We start from the raw sequence: 14409 nt of genomic DNA on the forward strand, positions 1-14409 counted from the left end.
AATAAAATGGTAGGACAGGGAGGCAAATCTTTTCAAAAGTTAAAGGGAAAGAATTAATGTGGAGTTGACTGCATTGTCTTTTGTGCCTTCAGCATACAACTTACATAAAATTGAGCCCTTAATGAATGCCATGGACATAGTGATAGATCTATAAATTAGCTTAAGTGTTCATAAATTACTTCAAAATTTGGAAATTATGGAGAAATCGCCTTGTGGGGATATTTAAAAAACTGGGATTAATTTAAGTAATTGATTTATTAAACAATGGATTTAATCCATCAGCCTTCCCTCCTGACATGTTTATTCTTTGACAATAGCAATTCAAGATGCTGTAACCATTCCTGCCAATAAGAACATTCTGCACCCAGAAGAGAAACATTATTTGCCTTTGGCTTAATTCTTTTAAGGTGCAATTCTTTGGCCTCCTGACATTGTCTTTGGGGCCATAGCATTTTTCAGAGCTGGAGCTCTGAGATCTTGTGACCTGGGGGCTGGGAATCCAATGGTTGTTTACCTACGCCAGTTCCTATGTGTGAGCACCTGAGCCTCTTCCCTTCCCCCTCCTTGGCATTTTATTAAGACCGCTGAAACAGCCTCAGAATTCAGAGGCTTAAGTGCATCTAAGGTGGAAGCAATAGGATTGTTCCCTTAGAAATGATGGCTCATTAAAACGGGCTGAGTTAAGAGTCAGGGCATGACAACCACAGGGCAGGAAATAACATGCTTAAGATACATGATATGCCTCTGCACTAAGAGCCACAGCTGAGAGAAGGAGCTTTTTGTAGGACCAGGCTGGAATCAAATCTTGAATATATGCATGAGAGGAGAGCACCACACACATCACTGGTACTTTGTTTTTGCTTCTTGATACAGTGGTTTCCCTGGCCAAATAGGCAGCAGCATTTAAAACTGCACTGTATTTGTCTCTTTGGAAAGCAGGAACTGCTTGGTAATGTACAACTTAGGTTATGTATGTGGTTCTTCGTCGTGGCCTCTGTGCATCACACATATGGGCACTGCGCCTGCGCAGCGCCTGTGGCCGGAAGATTGACAGCTAATGGTTTTTGGTGGGAAGCTCCGCTCCCCCTCCCCCTGTGGCCTATAAAGAGCAGAGCATCCACCATTTTGTTCAGTCTTTGCGACCGCCGTTCGCTGTGCCTCGTGCCGCTTTCGACTTTCGCTTAGAGCTGTTACCTTGCTCTCGATTGTCCTTCTTTCCCAGTTTTTTCTTCTCCTTGCTCCCAGTTCATTGTTCCTCGTAGTTTTTCTCTTGTTATTTCTACTTTCAATCTATCTATCTGAAAACAAAAACAAAAACATATACTTACCCTCTGCACTATCCCTCTCTTCTTCCTCTTCCTCTTCTTCTGCGATGGCACAGCGAGCGGCTTTCCGCAAATGTGCGGACTGCGGGTCAAAAATGGCACCAACTGACCCACATGACCTATGCCTCCTCTGCCTGGGAGAGGGGCATAGCACGGATAAATGTGCGCATTGCCTGGCCTTCTCCAAGCAGGCCAGGAAGAACCACGAAAACCACCTCCGGAGACTCCTTTGGGATCGGGCTCTGACGCAATCAGACCCGCTTGTTGCCGTCCCAAAACCTGGCTCCGCTTCTGTGGCCCCACCCTCACAGCCTTCGGATGAAGGTGCGTCTGCTTCGGTGGCTCCCTCTGCTTCACCTAAAAAGAAGCATGGAAAGCGGAAGCATGCCGAATCCAAGAAGTCGGCAGGCCATAAAAAGGCCAGGAAGGAGAAGGTCTCCAAGCCTCCCAAGAAACCCAGGAATTCGGACCATCCAGACTGTCCCCGACATCGGGACTCGGATCCGATGGGCCCCTCGGTACTGGTGGCGCTTACAGTACCGACTCTGCCCAAACCAGTCCTCCAGGAGGCTATGCGGGTTACCCCTCAAGGGTCTCCCCGCCATGTGGTTGACCTCCCGCCTGCACCCCTTCCAACTCTACGGGGTTCAATATCTGATGGGGAAATCCAGGACTCCCCTCCTAGGACGAGGTCACCGACACCCATGCCCGCGGTCACAATGGAAGCGGACGTTGGACTGTCCCCACCGGGGAACCAGAGGAGCCGCTCTGTAGAGCAACGTCCGGAGATCTGGCGTCGCCCCTACTACCATACTTGGGGTGATCCGCTCTCCGTAGGGTACTGCCCTGCTCCCAGGGCACGATTCTCTCCTCCATCCCATGACCAACTGCGCTCATTGGATCCGAGGCGGGCGTCACCTCGATCCCCACAGGGTGGAAGCAGCCGCTCCTTCTCCCTGGTGGAGTCATCATCTTCGGCCCCACCCTACTACGGTGCCAATTCGGCCGACTCGGAGGTCGACTCAACCTCTCCGGACGTCGCTGTGACATCCCAGGGTCCTGAGTCGCCTGATGAGTCCCACATCTTCTTCGCGGAGCTGATGTCTAGACTTGTCCAGCCCCGGGACCGACGACGGACAAGTTCTACGATGTCGTCCGCGGGGAGCAATTGACATCCATCGTCCTGCCGCTCATAAGCACCTTGCGGCAGGCGATGACGCAGCTCTGGGACTTGCCATCACAATCCTCAGCCGACATCCAGGAGATATGAGTCGATCGTTCAACATGGCTATCAAATAGAATTTGACATGGTTCCTCCGTCGAGTCCGATCCGGTCCACTTCATGTTCACTGGTACCAAAAAAGTTTTGTATGACTACCCTTCAAAACATTTTGCCGTTGCTAAGGAGAGAGGATTGGTTCGCCTCATTGGACTTGAAGGACGCCTACTTCCATATTTCAATCCACCCAAGTTACAGGCATTTCCTTCGTTTTCCGGTTGCAAACCAACGTTATGAGTTTACAGTTTTGCCTTTTGGACTGGCTATGGCTCCAAGGGTTTTTACCAAGTGCATGGCTCCTGTCTGTGCCTTCCTACACCTCCAGGGCATACAAATTTATCCATACCTCGATGACTGGCTGTTGGTGTCGTAGTCCAGAGAAGGACTCCTTGCAGCCATCCATACGACTTGTGCCTTGCTCAATAGCCTAGGCCTACGTATTAATACTAAGAAATCTTCTCTTCTCCCGACACAGACGCTCACCTTCATTGGAGCCCGCTTGGATTCGACGTTGGAAAAAGCCTTCCTCCCTCAGGACAGACAACAGACTCTTGCTTGCCACATCCATCGAATCCGACGAGAGGGAACGGTCCCGGCGAGGTCTATCCAGAGGATCCTGGGGCATATGGCTTCCTCAATTGCTCTTCCTCTTCGGCCCCACCCTACTACGGTGCCGATTCGGCCGACTCGGAGGTCGACTCAACCTCTCCGGATGTCACTGTGACATCCCAGGGTCCTGCGTCGCCTGATGAGTCCCACGTCTCCTTCGTGGAGCTGATGTCTAGACTTGTCCAGTCCCTGGACATCAACACTGCCCAGCGCCCGGGACTGACGACGGACAAGTTCTACGATGTCGTCCGCGGGGAGCAATTGACATCCATCGTCCTGCCGCTCATAACCACCTTGCGGCAGGTGATGACGCAGCCCTGGGACCTGCCATCACATCCTCAGCCAACGTCCAGGAGATATGCGTCGATGTACAGGGTTCGGGAGGAGGACAACCCCTTCCTCCTCCAATATCCCAAACCGAACTCTGTCGTCATCAAATCCTCACAGGGCAGAGAGGGGAGAGGGCACACGGCACCGAGGGATAAAGAGGGCCGAAAAATAGACTCCCTGGCTAGGCGAGTCTATGCTGCTTCAGGCCTGGGGCTCCGTATATCAAACTACAAGGCGACGTTGGTGAGGTATCAATACTTTATTATGCAGCACCTGCACAACGTCGCCTCCACCCTCCCGGACCACCAGGGTGACCTCGTGAAGGTCCTGATTAAGGAAGCCATGCAGGTTGTGGTGCAGCAGTTATCCACGGCGAGGTCGGTGCCGTTTCTCTCCGAAGGCATGCATGGCTTCGGAATTGTAATTTTCCGGAAGATACCAAGCGCTGGATCGAGGAAACGCCTTTCGATGGATCCAGGCTTTTCCATTCTCGCACCGACCACAGGCTCAAGAAGCTGCATGAATCGAGGATGACAGCACGCAGGATGGAGATACAGTCCCATGCCAGACGTAAGTGGTCCTGGAATCGTCCACCCTACAGGCAATCATATATCAACCGAGGCAGCAGCCACAGCACCGCCAGCAACAGCAACAGCAGCGCCACCTTCCTCAGCCCCAACAATGCTTCCAACAAGGCCGCCGTCGTTTCAACGATCAGAGGCAACGTTGACGGGACTGGCGAACCATTCCTCATGCTCCACCAATACCCACCCCCCTCTCATCTGGGGATCGGCTTCGAAGCCGACTCCCCATTTGGGAGTCCATCACATCTGATCAGTGGGTATTTTCCATCGTTCAACACGGCTATTGAATAGAATTCGACATCGTTCCTCCGTCGAGTCCGATCCGGTCCACTTCATGTTCACCGGTACTGCTCGACGAAATACATCAACTTCTTCGTAAAGGAGCGGTTCATCAAGTAGTCCCATCTGACGGACTCCACGGATTCTCTTCCAGATGCTTCACGGTCTGTAAGCAGGATGGTGGTCTACGTCCGATTTTGGACTTACAGAACTTAAATAAGTTTATTGTACCAAAAAAGTTTTGTATGACTACCCTTCAAAACATTTTGCCGTTGCTAAGGAGAGAGGATTGGTTTGCCTCATTGGACTTGAAGGACGCCTACTTCCATATTTCAATCCACCCAAGTTACAGGTGTTTCCTTTGTTTTGCGATTGCAAACCAACTTTATGAGTTTACAGTTTTGCCTTTTGGACTGGCTACGGTTCCGAGGGTTTTTACCAAGTGCATGGGTCCTGTCTGTGCCTTCCTACGCCTCCAGGGCATACAAATTTATCCGTACCTCGATGACTGGCTGTTGGTGTCGCAGTCCAGAGAAGGACTCCTTGCGGCCATCCATACGACTTGTGCCTTGCTCAATAGCCTAGGCCTACGTATTAATACCAAGAAATCTTCTCTTCTCCCGACACAGATGCTCACCTTCATTGGAGCCCGCTTGGATTCGACGTTGGAAAAAGCCTTCCTCCCTCAGGACAGACAACAGACTCTTGCTCGCCACATCCATCGAATCCGACGAGAGGGAACGGTCCCGGCAAGGTCTATCCAGAGGATCCTGGGGCATATGGCTTCCTCAATTGCTGTAGTTCCACATGCCAGGCTTCGGCTTCACCCACTGCAGCCCTTTTTCAACAAGGTGTACCATCCTCAAAGAGATCCGCAGTCGAGACTGATTCGGATCCCAACTTCCGTGCTTCACTCTCTGCGTTGGTGGTTGGAACAGACCAATCTTACGATAGGAGTCCCCTTCAGGGCACGACCTCCTACGATAACCCTTGGCACCAATGCGTCTCTTCCAGGATGGGGAGCGGTATGCTCCGGCCTATCTACCCAGGGTACATGGAATCGTCTAGAATCCACGAATCATATCAACTTCCAGAACTACTGGCATTTTTCAAAGCCCTGCACTCTTTCGAGGACATCCTTCATCATCAGATCGTTCAGATAACTTCGGACAATATAGCTACCGTCTTTTATCTGAACAAGCAAGGGGGAACAAAGTCACCGACTCTAGCCAGGCTTTCTATGAAAATTTGGGACTGGTGTATCCGGAGACACATCACGCTGATGGCTGTTCCTCTAGCTGGTGTAGACAATGTGCAGGTGGATCTTCTCAGCAGACACATGTTCACCTCTCACGAGTGGGAACTGGATCCCCGTACGCGCAACCACCTTTTCCGGCGCTGGGGGTTTCCCGACGTGGACTTACTCGCTACCCAACAGAACAGGGTGTGCGAGGCTTACTGTTCGAGAGTGGGAATCGGACACGCATCCCTAGGGGATGCATTCATGATCCCTTGGAACAATATGAACTTCTACACCTTCCCTCCGATCCCTCTTCTGATGAGGGTCATAGCAAAGATAGTGCACGACCGAGCATCGGGGATACTAGTTGCCCCTTGGTGGCCACGTCAAGCGTGGTTTGCGAAACTACTCGACATCTCTCGCGGGGAATTTCTTCATCTTCCATCGCTCCCATATCTTATAACACAGGTGGGCGGCACACTTCGCCACCCGGATTTGCTCTCATTGAACCTAACAGCGTGGCGAATTTGATGATTGACGTTCCATCGGTGCCAACGACGGTTTCAAAAGTTACGAATCTGACAGCTTCTACTAATCCGTCAGTACCGACGATGACTTCGACCACTTCGGATCCGATTGTTGAACCCAATCACTCGGGTGCTTCCCCCCTCTCTGGTCTCTCTGTACTCTGCGGTTTGAGACAAGACCCGTCGAATCCGAATCCGACATTTTTGCACCCTGATATTCAGCATATCATCGACTCTGCCTTAAAGCCGTCCACAAGGAAGTCATATAAGGCCATTCTGCTAGAGCTGTTGCAACCTCGTCTGCATTCGCATTCGGGGTTCCGATTGATGACGTCTGCCGAGCCACTACTTGGGCGAACCCTTGCACCTTCACCAGGCACTACTGTCTCGATGTTCGAGCTCGACGGGATTGCTCCTTCGGTAGAGCTGTTCTCTCCTCCTTTCTTCATTGAGGACACCTTCCCTCCACCTTTATGGCAAGCTTGTTAATCTACCCATATGTGTGATGCACAGAGGCCACGACGAAGAAAAGCAGGTTGCTTACCTGTAACTGATGTTCTTTGAGTGGCCATCTGTGCAGTCACACAACCCACCCGCCGGCCCCGCTCGGTGTTGGTGAGTGGATGCATCGACCGCTCGGTGTCGGTGAGTGAATGCATCTTTCAGTACCGACTATGCCCTTTTTCATGGTACTGACATAAAAAAAACAAAGTTTTTTCAATAAGATAGCGTACGTTCGGTCGCAAAGACTGAACAAAATGGCGGATGCTCCGCTCTTTTTAGGCCACAGGGGGAGGGGGAGTGGAGCTTCCTGCCAGAAACCGTAAGCTGTCAATCTTCCGGCCACAGGCACTGCGCAGGCGCAGTACCCATATGTGTGACTGCACAGATGGCCACTCGAAGAACATCAGTTACAGGTAAGCAACCTGCTTTTCTCTCCCTTGCATGTATTCAGTCTTAGTTTTCTGGGCTAAGGTAGGAGAGAATGGCAAAGTGGAAGTAAAGGTTCTGATGGAAACGAGGGTTTTGCTACATAGGGGAAGAATTGCAGGAGGATGTGTATTTGTGGATGGGTGTATCTTCTGCTCTATGATATTTTCTCTCTGTTTTGCCCCAATTAGGACTCCTTCCAAGAGGAATACTACAGGACAGGGACTTATCCAGGCACTCCATTCGTGTTGCCCCGGCGGCCATGGACTCTCTTGAATTGGCTTTTCTGGGCCTTACTGCTGCTCCTTCCCCTGTTCAAACTGCTCATCAACATGATCAACAGTGGCTCCTCACTGACTCTTGCTACTTTTGCCTTTGTTTTTGTGGCAGGTGAGTAGTGAACAGACTTAAGGGTGCATCTGGAAAAAAGCCTTCATGACAAAAGCGTCTCTTTACATTATGCTTTTAGCTCTTTCTCTTGAATATGTATTCATCCATGAGATGTGCGCATTTGCATTTGGCTCAGCCATGGGGTGAGCGGGTACAGAGAAACACTGCGTTGGCTGCCCCCATAGACTGCTCTGGAGGCAATCTCAGTGCTGGTCTTCACCGGTGCAGGTTCACTGTATGCTAATGATCACTGGAATGCAATCTTTTTCTCCCCTGTGAATTCATGTTGCTTTTTACGTTTGCAGAGCTGGACTGGAAAGTGCTTCTTAAAAAAATACATTGAAGAACTAATGGTGGTTCTTCCAGTCAGAAAGCAGAAGTATAAAGGGGGAAATTGAGGCAGGCCATTTTTTGAATGTGTGGATGCCTGTTCCTCGGATCTGGGAAAGAACTGGGCTAACCTTGGGTTTTTCCTGGAAAGGTTTGCTCTGCCCAAGACAGCAAACATTTAGGTACAGGACACTGCAGAAGTTCTCTGTTTGTTTTATTTTATTTATTTAAGTTTTTATATGCTGTCCAATTCTAAAAAGTCTCTGGACAGCTGACCAAAAACATCTCTGGATGGCTTACTGGGTACAGGATAGGACATATCTGACTTTAAGGCTTCGCCATTGTTTAAAAAAAATGCAATTAAGGGAAGATGATACTAGCTTGAAGCTGTTAATGGGTGAGGCTTTTTGAGAGCCAGTGTGGTACAGCAGCTAAAGACTGGGACTTGGGAGATCAGGTTTCGCATTCCCACTTGGCCATGGAGCTCACTGGGGGACTTTTGGCCGGCCACTGCCTCTCAGCCAAACCTGCCTCACAGGGTTTGTTAGGATAAAATAGAGAGGAGGAGAAGGTGAATCATGTACAGCTCCTTAGAGGAAAGGTAATATATAAATACTAAAAACTCACACGTAATAGTAGTTTTTCTATTTAATTGTCTTCTGTTGGGAATTCTCCTGTGATTTTTCCACAATTGTGTCTTCCTATTTCTCTTAGTGGAAAAGAAATCTGTTGAGGAGAAAATGACATAATAGGTGCACTGTGCCTTTTTCTTATTAGCAGTAGGAGCCATTCGTCTGGAATTTGCAAATGTCCACATAACATAAATGTCAGGAAATTGTTCTCTGATCTGCAGAGTTCCTTCTTTCATTTAGTGTGTCTTTCACCCTGTGTCTTCCCTTGCCTGTAATTCCCAATTCTCTTTTTCACACCGCCTCCTCGCTGCTTCTCTTGGTGCCCTGGTCTGTGACATTCTTAGAATAGAATAAGTCAGTCTTCTCTTTAAATCAGAGCAATAGAGCTAAAGAGTGGCATGAACCTGAAGCTCGCTGGTGTTGTCTGGCTGGCCAGCCTTTGTAGGCAGTGCACTATTTTGCACATGCACAGCTGTGTGTGAAGCTCAAAGCTAACATAGCTAATGTGCTAAACCCAGAGTTTATTGAGATTGAAAAGCCATGGTTTTACTGATCTCATCTAACAGTATCAGTCATATTACGTAACTCACTGGCCTGGATTAAGAGATTTCAGTAATGTAATATAATAACTTTGGATGATGGGGAACGATAAGTAAGTTCTTGCCCTGTTTCTGCAAATAGTCCTGTAGTCTGAGCTCTTGAAAGGTGCATTATGAACAGTTTACAAATGACTCTAAAGGGGGAAAATGCATCAAAGTAATCAAAATCCTGTACTATTTTCATGCACTAAGTAAATTAAGTACATATATTTCATTCTCCTTTTGCTTGGGGGGTGGGCATGCATGCGTGCAAGGAGGGATAAGAACATTGCCAAGGGCAGGGCAAATTCTTTGCAGCTTCCCCCTCCCCGCAGATCTCAAACAGGTTCCTCACACACATTTTCTAGTCTCTCTTTGCAACCATAACTTACAGAGTTGTTCTGTCTTCAAGGGGAGAAATGCATCCTATTCTAAACATTTGGTTTGGAGCAGAGCACATCCAGCCCTGCATTACAGTTGCAGGAAGCAGAATGTGTGCTTTCTCCCTACAGAGGGCTTCTGAAGATTGAGTCCAGTATTTACCAGTTAAGGCTTCTGATACTCCCGGGCTAGGGAAGCCTTTCTGTCTGAGACAGTACAGAGGAAGTGGGCCAGAGATGTGCTGAAGCACCGAGGTGCTGGTGCTGGGCCAGTTCAGGTGGCCAGTCTGCATGTGGTTGGACATAACTGCCACACAGAGACCTGACTCAGGCAGTGTGCATGGCTAATAGGGTCATCCAAATACTTGTCTGCGTACAGCTCTCCGTGTTGCTGTACGTATCAACTCCACATTAGCTGACTAAGCTGTGTGCTTCTGGCAATCCATTTGCAGGCCGCTTTCATTTAACCCAGGTGCTGAAATTTAATCCAGGCTGAAAGAAAAGGCTTCCAGCTTGGCTCAGGCTGGCCAAGTGAATCTGTCCCTAGAATAAAATGCCTCCTGCACAGGGAAATAACAAACCAAAAGGGACCACAACTGTCATAGCAGTGGATAAGCTGTTCTGTCTGATGATTTGCAAGTCTCTTGTTTCCCCACTATAAGAGATAGGAGCAACTTGTTTTATGTCTTGATGCAAGGGGGATGCACCAGCACTGACTTTTTGACAGCTATCAACAGTATTTTGTTAGTTCCACGTGCTCCATGCTAGAAAGGACTGGGCTGGGTTTTTAAGGTCGGGCTCAAGATGAAGTTTTTCAATATTTAATGCTAAGAGCATCAGGGATGTTGTGGGATGTTTCCAGCCCATGCATTTTATAAGCAAGAGAAAGATGTTGATTTTAAAAGTAAACATTGGAAATAACGAGAGAGCTAAAACAGCATGATCACAATTACGATATGGCCCAGCATGATGGTAGAGGCCACATCCATTGATTTTTGTAATAGAAAGGATATTAAGGCTGTCCTTCAATCTGTACTCACACTTCTGTGTTGGCTTGTAAGATTACGATCCTAACACAGAATGCTGTGTGTTTTTGATACCTTTGTCTTTGACCTGAATTATAATTCAGCTATCCAAGCAATTGTCAGTCGGGGTGATTACAGAAAGAAGAAACATCTTTCTATGATTCACGTTGCATGTATGCATGTTTAGTGCATGCCGTTTGTTCTAAATTTTCTTGAAAGAGTTTCCTGTTAAACTTTCAAGCGGCTGTGGATTTTACTTGTTGTGTTCAAGCTCCTCCGAAATTCACATGACTGCATAACAATTGGATGATACAGATGTTATATAATCTGAAATGGCAGACTTTGGAGCTATTGAAAAATAAATACGGAAGTTGGACATAACTCCCACTATAGGGTACTTCAAATGGATGTATGTCATGGAATTTTCAGGACTGAGCAGATCAGATAAGAAACAATACATACGTATTAAATACCAGTTCATAAAATCATAGAATCTTAGCATATGAAGCTTAAATTAGACTGCACCATTCAAATGGCCTGCCCAAGACCAGCCTCTGATACAGGTTAAACTACAATTCGGTACAAATAAATTCTTAATACCGTTGTGGAAAAACCTGTTATAATAATGCCTTAAACAGAAATGCTGAACAACATTTTCCTTCACATATTTGAAGAAGATGTGCTTCTATTGAAATAAAAAGATGCAACTCTTCTCATTTTGCATATCGAGCCCATCTAAAGGAGCCCAACATAGACATCTTAAATACAGAGTTAAGATTACCAGATGGAAATTGTCCATAACTTGGGAAGTTCTAGTTGGTCCGATGAATGACAAGCAAGTTAAATCAACCAGTTTTCCCTTCAACCAGTTTTCTCTGCTACCATGTTACAAAGTTTATTGCTGTATGTACATCTGAACTCTACTATGGGGCATGGTCAGGCTTGGAAAGCAGGGGAGGAAAGGCAGGCTGCATGGGAAGGGGCGGACTGTTTTATTCAATATATTGCTGCAAGTTGTTCTAGTCAGACTCTTCTCCTGCTAATGGTAAACATGGAGTATTTCAAAGCATGTTGCAAGATGCCATCTGCAGTCTGGCGGAGAAATAATCTTTCTATTGGAAACACTGTGGTAATCTGAGAAAGGAAATCTGGAAATCACCATATTTGCTGCTGTATGTATTTCAGAATTCGATCCAGGCAACCGTATTAACTATCTGACTGAATGTGTAATATAACATGTTCCCTATCATTTCCAGTGATCAAACGGTGATCTTGCCTATTGATTTAATTCAGACTACTTCCCCTTGAAACTATTATGAATTGAGTCACATATGTTAGGACTTTATGGCAATACTTTTTTTCTGTAAAAATATTTCCTCTAATTACGTGCACTCTGCCAAAAACTGCTCACATATTTTCAGTTGGTAAGAAGCTGGATTCTGTCCTACAGTTTTATTAAAGTTTGGATTTCAGTGGGATTTGCATGTCTGTAAACATATTTACTGCTGGCCTGTGCTTTTTTATACCCTGCTTTTCCTGAAAGATTTATTTATTTATTAAAATTCTACCCTGCCTGTTAGCCTGAAAGAATACATATGTTGTGAACCACTCAGAGAGCTTCGGCTGTTGGGTGGCATAGAAATTAATCAAACAAATAAATAATCTCAGATCATTTTACAAAGGGCAATATACAATGACACCAATATCTTTAGGTTTGTGTGAAACCCCTTACTTTGCCTGTGTGCTCTTCTGAGGGATTGGAGAAACAGTGAAATAAGCTGTTCCTTTTTGTTTAATGATTTCTATGAAGGCTTACTTGTGTGTCTACAATTCACTTTGGTCTTAAATTCGATTGAAATGAATGGAGCAAATTAGTTATAACAAATCAAGACTCACTGGAAGCAGTGAGGTGCATGACCAACTTTGGCTGGTGTGGGACTCACACATATTATTTGAATCATCTCTGCCTGATGATACATGGCCATGTGAGAACCAGGCAGAATGAAACATGGAAAAGAAGGGTTCTTTTTTCTTCCCTCCTTCTCTTACTCCCTTGCACACTTCTTTTCTATGTCACTCTTTGTCTTACACTTCCCAATAACACTTTGCTCTCTTCCTTCTATCCCTGCTACCTGTTTCTAGCTGAAGGAAAACAGGAGAGAGAGTTAGGGCTAGTACCCTTTTGAGTAGGCAGGGCCTCAGCTCCTTCTAGGTAGCGCAATGCCTTTCAGCAATTTCCACAGCAGAGTTAGCTTCCCTGGAACATAATTTATCTAAGAGCTTGAGCATGAATTGTGCATGTGTTTCTGTGTGTGAGGCATGTCTGTGCTTTTCTTTCTTTCTGTTTTTCTCCCCTCCTTTCTAGTATTCTGCTAGGTGACTATTGGTTAAGGACCTTGGAGAAGGCTTGAAGCTAGTAAGTGAAATCGTTTGAGCTGGGGTTGGATCGTGTGAAGTTTGAACTTGTGGTTTTCTTCTTCTTTGTGAAGTTGCTGCTGGGATTTCAATTAAGCATTTTAAAATAAGTTTGGTCTGTAAAATGCCCAGGAAAGTTAACATTTCCCTGACTAGCTTTGTCTTGCCATTACCTTTGAAGGCATTCAGTGATTTATTAGAGAGCGCATCTCAACAAGTTGGAAAACTGTGATAACTTTCCTGCATGCCACAGCTGTCCCATATCCAGCAGTAAGAAAGAGCAGCCAAAAGACTGGGCAGAACCATACCCAAATATGGAAGCCAGGCTGGATGCAGTGCAGCCATACTCTCCATACTCTGTCATGGGGGTTGGTCTCTGGTTCTCACGGAAGTAGGCAGAGATACTTTTTATGTAGGACTAAGACTGACAAACAGTCCAAACTATATAGGACTAGGACTGACATGTTCATATGTCACGGTTCAGTGGCAGAGCATTTGCTTTGTGTGCAGAAGATTCAGTCTCTGGTGGCATATCCCATTACAGGTCATGGTAAAGACCATGGCCTGCCTGAAACGTCAGAGAGTGCTACTGCCAAATTGGGTGACAGGAATAAATAGTATTGGCTGTTGTAAGACTGCTTCCTAGAGATACTGATGATATAATCGGTCACAGTGGACATAGTAAACCATTTGTTGTGTTCTTTGACATGATCAGCACTTGAGCTGTATTTTACTTTGGCTTCTTCTTGAGCGGATTTGTACCACACCTTTCTACAAAGAAAATGGTGCTCAGGTGGCCCTTGTGCCAACAAAGTCCAGTGCTTTTGGCACTACCTTGCAGGATTTTTCATGAGTAGAAACAAATTAGATGAATCCTAATGTGGGGACATACATTGCTTTTAGCCGTCATACTAAGGAGTTAATGTGGACTTGAAAAAGCAAAAAGGCCTTAGTTACACAGGAAGGAGCTCTGCAATCATCTTGCAGCCTTTAAAGTATGCATTACTTGCCTGTATGTTTTGGGTCCTTGGTGGATTTTACTATGACTATCACCTAGTTATTACATTGCACTTATATTCCAGCTTTTTTCCCTCATATAGGTGAAATGAAGCACAGGGTGGCTTACATAGCTCCATTCTGTCCTCACAACAAGCCTGTGAGGTATGTTGGGCTGAGATTCTGTGACTAGCCCAGTGTTTATCCAGCAAGCTTCATGGCTGAGTGGGCACTAGAGCCAGCATCTCTCAGGTGCCTGGTCCAGCACTACACCACACTGGCTCTCTTTTACCACTTGCTTTTGGACTGCCTTTTGAACATTGTATTGTAGTGATTAGGTGCATTTTAAGTTGAACATGTTGGAGTCCACTTACGTGTTCAGTAGGGAATGTGCATATACTTAGATTTGCCCCATTGAAATCAAGGGGTCTTTAAAGCACTTAATTTGGGCTGCATTGTGCTTTGGCTTCTGATTCTTCGCCATTAGCAGCCATAGATGCAAGGGCTGGCAAGAAAAAATTCTTGCAAAGACCTCTGGCCATATGTTTCCTTATATGTTG

At 46.5% G+C, this 14409-nt stretch overlaps 1 protein-coding gene across 4 annotated transcripts in view; it reads left to right on the top strand.

Annotated features, from left to right (window-relative positions):
- Positions 1 to 14409, top strand: part of AGPAT4 (1-acylglycerol-3-phosphate O-acyltransferase 4) — a 116556-nt gene that overhangs the window by 92675 nt on the left and 9472 nt on the right. For all 4 annotated transcript variants that reach the window (XM_044421611.1, XM_044421592.1, XM_044421621.1 and 1 more), the window contains one exon: positions 7295 to 7493. In XM_044421611.1, the coding sequence (XP_044277546.1) occupies positions 7295 to 7493 (199 nt within the window). The remainder of the gene's footprint in view (positions 1 to 7294; positions 7494 to 14409) is intronic.

This window comes from Varanus komodoensis, unplaced genomic scaffold, assembly GCF_004798865.1.
Source record: "Varanus komodoensis strain SLA01 unplaced genomic scaffold, ASM479886v1 scaffold1, whole genome shotgun sequence".
NCBI classification, from domain to species: domain Eukaryota; kingdom Metazoa; phylum Chordata; class Lepidosauria; order Squamata; family Varanidae; genus Varanus; species Varanus komodoensis.